The sequence below is a fragment of the Gregarina niphandrodes genome (assembly GCF_000223845.1).
Source record: "Gregarina niphandrodes unplaced genomic scaffold scaffold00012, whole genome shotgun sequence".
Taxonomy (NCBI): domain Eukaryota; phylum Apicomplexa; class Conoidasida; order Eugregarinorida; family Gregarinidae; genus Gregarina; species Gregarina niphandrodes.
Window position 1 is genome coordinate 166,023 of NW_011645782.1, and position 3,893 is coordinate 169,915.

At 53.7% G+C, this 3,893-nt stretch overlaps 2 protein-coding genes across 2 annotated transcripts; both read left to right on the top strand.

Moving 5' to 3' along the window:
• Nucleotides 1–6: 6 nt before the first annotated feature.
• Nucleotides 7–462, top strand: GNI_072390 (pyruvate kinase; the record flags this gene model as incomplete). The annotated part of the gene is made up of 1 exon (XM_011132052.1): nt 7–462. One exon carries the CDS (start codon nt 7–9, stop codon nt 460–462), a length of 456 nt encoding a protein of 151 aa, XP_011130354.1.
• A 2,993-nt stretch (nt 463–3,455) lies between these two features.
• Nucleotides 3,456–3,883, top strand: GNI_072400 (pyruvate kinase; the record flags this gene model as incomplete). The annotated part of the gene is made up of 1 exon (XM_011132053.1): nt 3,456–3,883. A coding segment is annotated over one exon (428 nt), but the record flags the coding sequence as incomplete, so codon positions are not given.
• Nucleotides 3,884–3,893: the final 10 nt, after the last annotated feature.

The window sequence follows — 3,893 nt, forward strand, 5'->3', positions numbered from 1 at the left end:
GTTCGGATGTTGGCAAACACTGCCCTGGAAGCGGAGTCTTGCCTTGACTACAAGGCCTTGTATAAAGCTATCCACTCTTCCGTTATGGCTAAGGGACCGGTGGGAGTGTCAGAAGCTATTGCGGCTTCTGCGGTGGAGTCTGCTGAGGACGTGAACGCTTCTGTAATTGTTGCTCTGACTCAGACTGGTTATACCGCGAGACTGCTTGCCAAGTTCAAGCCTCGCCAGATGATCATTGCAGTGTCCAGTTGTCCGATAACTTGTGCTCAGACGACCACTCTTAGAGGTGTGATTCCCGTTCTTGCCGATGATTTCAAGGACACCGAGGCCTTGATCGCTAAGGGTGTCGCGGCAGCGAAGGCTCGTGGCTTCACCTCTACTGGCGATGCAGTCGTAGCCGTTCATGGAGTCAAGGAGGAGGGTGCCGGTAACACTTCCCTCATGAAGATCGTTGTTGCATGATTGGAGTGGCATTCTTTTTCCGTGAATGATTGATTCGCGATTGCTTTGATTGTTCTCGTCGTAGCAATTGGGTCAATTTTGGTCTAGGCAGGGTGGGTGGGGTAATTCTACGCCGCCAGACATGGGGCGGGCGGCATGGGGTGCAGTGTTAGTCCAAGTGTTTTGAGAAAGTGAGTGTGACGTGATAGCGTCAACCAAGAGAAGAGACATACGTACGAGACAAGGTGCGCACCGAAGCCAGGTCTGGCTCGGAAACGACACCGTCGAGCAGCCCCCAGGCACCAGAACGTCGACCAAGTGTCGCCCGCTCCACCGACAAGCGGCCCAACAACAAACCTGACAAACGACGCCGCCGTCGCCAACATATTATGAGGACGGGATGGCGCAAGCAAACGTATAGACCGTACCCACATAGAGGACGGGTACGGTCTATACCTATTGCTGTGCCCGTAATTCTTTGAACCACACACGTGCTCGGTACCGTGTTTTGGGGTATTCTGTTCTTCTTCGACCTGACAAATGTCGACATTTGTCAGGTCGTTCGGTTGGCAAAAAAATGTTGGTTGTCTTGAGCGTGTGTTGCGCTACTCCCAACCAGCTTTGGGTCTCCCCCCCCCACCGCCTGGATGAACAGGTCCTTTTATGGGGGTCCTTTTATGGGGGTCCTTTTATGGGGTACTATATGCAAGCGGGACACTCCGGGTCCGTTACGTTCCCCAGCCGGTTTTTTGGGCGGGCCGCGGCCCGAACCACCGACTCCCAAGTCTTCGGCAGGCGCGGCAACAGATGGGGCAGCTCTTCTTCGGTCAGTGGGCGATTGGACAGGACCATAGGCTTGTCGCCCCTGGCCGACGCGGCCCACTTGGCCCGGCGCAACTTGGCCAGGGCATACGGAGTGTTGGCTCCGCCGAAAGCTTCAAGACATAATTCATCTGCGGCCGTTGCATCCTTCTGTCGCGCGCGTGTTTCCTGAATATGTTCTTCAATGACTCTGAGTACGGCGGACTCAACAAGTTTCGTCCTCGGCTCACCAGTCCCAAGAAGCCGAAACTTGGTGGCATCGTGCACCAAGTCGAAAGGGGAAAAAGCTCTCGCCAATTTGACTCCTTCGTTGATCATCTTATTAGTTCTGGCGGATAACTTCCACAACTCACTCGAGGGCAATAACACCACGGCGCAAACTGGTGGTTCCTCGCCAGCCACTCCGATTTCCACCATCTGCGCTGTGCAGTCTTCTGTTAAACCCCTTACCGTGCCTTCCGGAGTGAGCAATGACGCCAACATCCCCGCTCTTCCGCCACTCGCCCAGGCCGCCACTGTCTTCATCGAAATAAAGCTTTCCCAAAAAATACGCAACTCCGTTCCGCCGGCCGTGCCGTGCCGCGTGGTAAACCACAAAGCTGCAGTTCGAGGTGGCCTCCGTTACCGGGTCATAATCTTCCGCTTCACATCCGCTTGGTCCCCCTCGAGGGACTCTTGGGCCTGCCAGTCTATGTCGTACCCTCTGGTAGGTAAAATGTTGTTATCCAAAATCACTGTGCTTTGGAATTCGGTGACGTGACATCCTCGTGCGATCGGTCAGAAATGGGCCTCAATGCAGTGCCTGAGAGTCCTATAATCGTCGTTGGTGCTCGAACTTCAGGTCCTAGTTGGTGCAAGTCTCTCCTCGCTAGCGCCGCCCACCTCTATCCAAGCCACGTTTGCGCCAGCCATACCGCGGCGAATCGCCGCCAGGCGAGCTGCTTGCAGCTATTCATCGTTGCCTTGATCACGATGCTACCATCGTGCTCCTGTGACACGTTGCATCGCAACATAGCCTACGGCGGTAATCTCAACATAGCCAACTCATGTTCTGAATCACCATTTCGACGTCATCAACGTTGATCCAGGGCCAGCGCGTCGGCGGAGGGAGGACTTGTGGTCACAGTTCGACGCAGCGGCTGCCTTGGGTTGCCGCGGTGTAGTTGAGGACGGATGAGGCGGTCTCCGTGGGTACCGTCTCCGTGGGTACCGTCTTCGTGGGTACCGTCTCCGTGGGTATTAAGGTATGGGACATAAGGCTTTTAGAGGACCAACCTTGAGACTTAGTGGACGACTGACTATTCACATCAAGATAAGCGGGAGAAGAAGAGATGGGTATTGCGTGCCTCACCAAGGGTGTAAGGTTGGAGTATCAGCCAGCATTGCTGACGTGAAGAGAGCGATACAACACTTACGATCGCGCGAGACAATGTCCCAGCCTTCAGACTCCTCCTTGCATGAACTGAACTGACACAGTAATGTCCCATCTGCCGAAACGCCATATGGTGCGGGCTTGGATAAGAAGGTTCCGCAAGGGCGATCACTTTTCTAAAAAGCAGTTTTCTAAACGAACGAACGAACGAATGAACAAGCACACAGCTTTGCTCAAGAGCGTGCGAATGAGGGCCCAACGTCGGACATGACGTTCTCGATTTTGGTTTTTGGCCACGTTCAGCAGGTCGAGCTGCTTGGCCACGTTCAGCAGATCCAGCTGCCTAGACTGTGCTTCTATGACCCAGCCATCGTATCTCTGGTAACATCGGCTTCGAACCAAGGCTGCTTGTTCGCGAAACCCATACGTTTCCCTCTAACCTGTCCATCAGCTCAGACGCAGGGAACCTCGGTCGTGCGGCGATACTCAACTGAATCTCAAGCCATCCAGCAACTTGGGTTGGGAGTGTGGATACAGCTGTTACTTTGCTTAGCTACAAACCTTCAAAAAACCAGAACTCCGTTCCGTAACGTTTGGCATACGTAACTGTTAGCCCGCGCATGCTCCCACCCGGGGTGATCACCAATATCCACGTGGAGTCTAGACTCAGGGTTCCGAACCCGACGAAAAGGACCCATTTTCAGAACGTGTGCGAAGAGGACGCGCAGCCGCTACGTTAAAAAGGGAAGGAATTGTTGACACCAGAAACTTGTTGAGCTTGTTGATTACTTGTCCCGTCCCGTCGCCAGCAATTTTTAGGATGAATAGCAACGAACACGTCGCCATTAACAAGTACTTGAACAAGGCTCAACGAATTACTCTCGATGACGTGTTCGCCAAACGTTCAGACGGCGACCGGGCTCAGCGACGCACTCGAATCATCTGTACGCTTGGGCCTGCCTGCTGGGAGCCTGAGATGTTGGTAGAGATGATGGATGCTGGTATGGACATTTGTCGATTCAATTTTTCACACGGCGACCACGAGAGCCATGGAGCGTGCTTGGCTCGAGTCAAAGAAGCCCTGAAGATGCGCCCCAACAAGACGGTAGGCTTGCTGCTTGACACAAAGGGACCTGAGATCCGTACTGGGTTCTTCCGCGAAGGACTTAAGTCGATTGAACTTAAGAAAGACCAAGATTTAAAGATCGTCACTGACTACTCTTTCAAGGGAGATGAGACCTGCATCGCGTGCACGTAT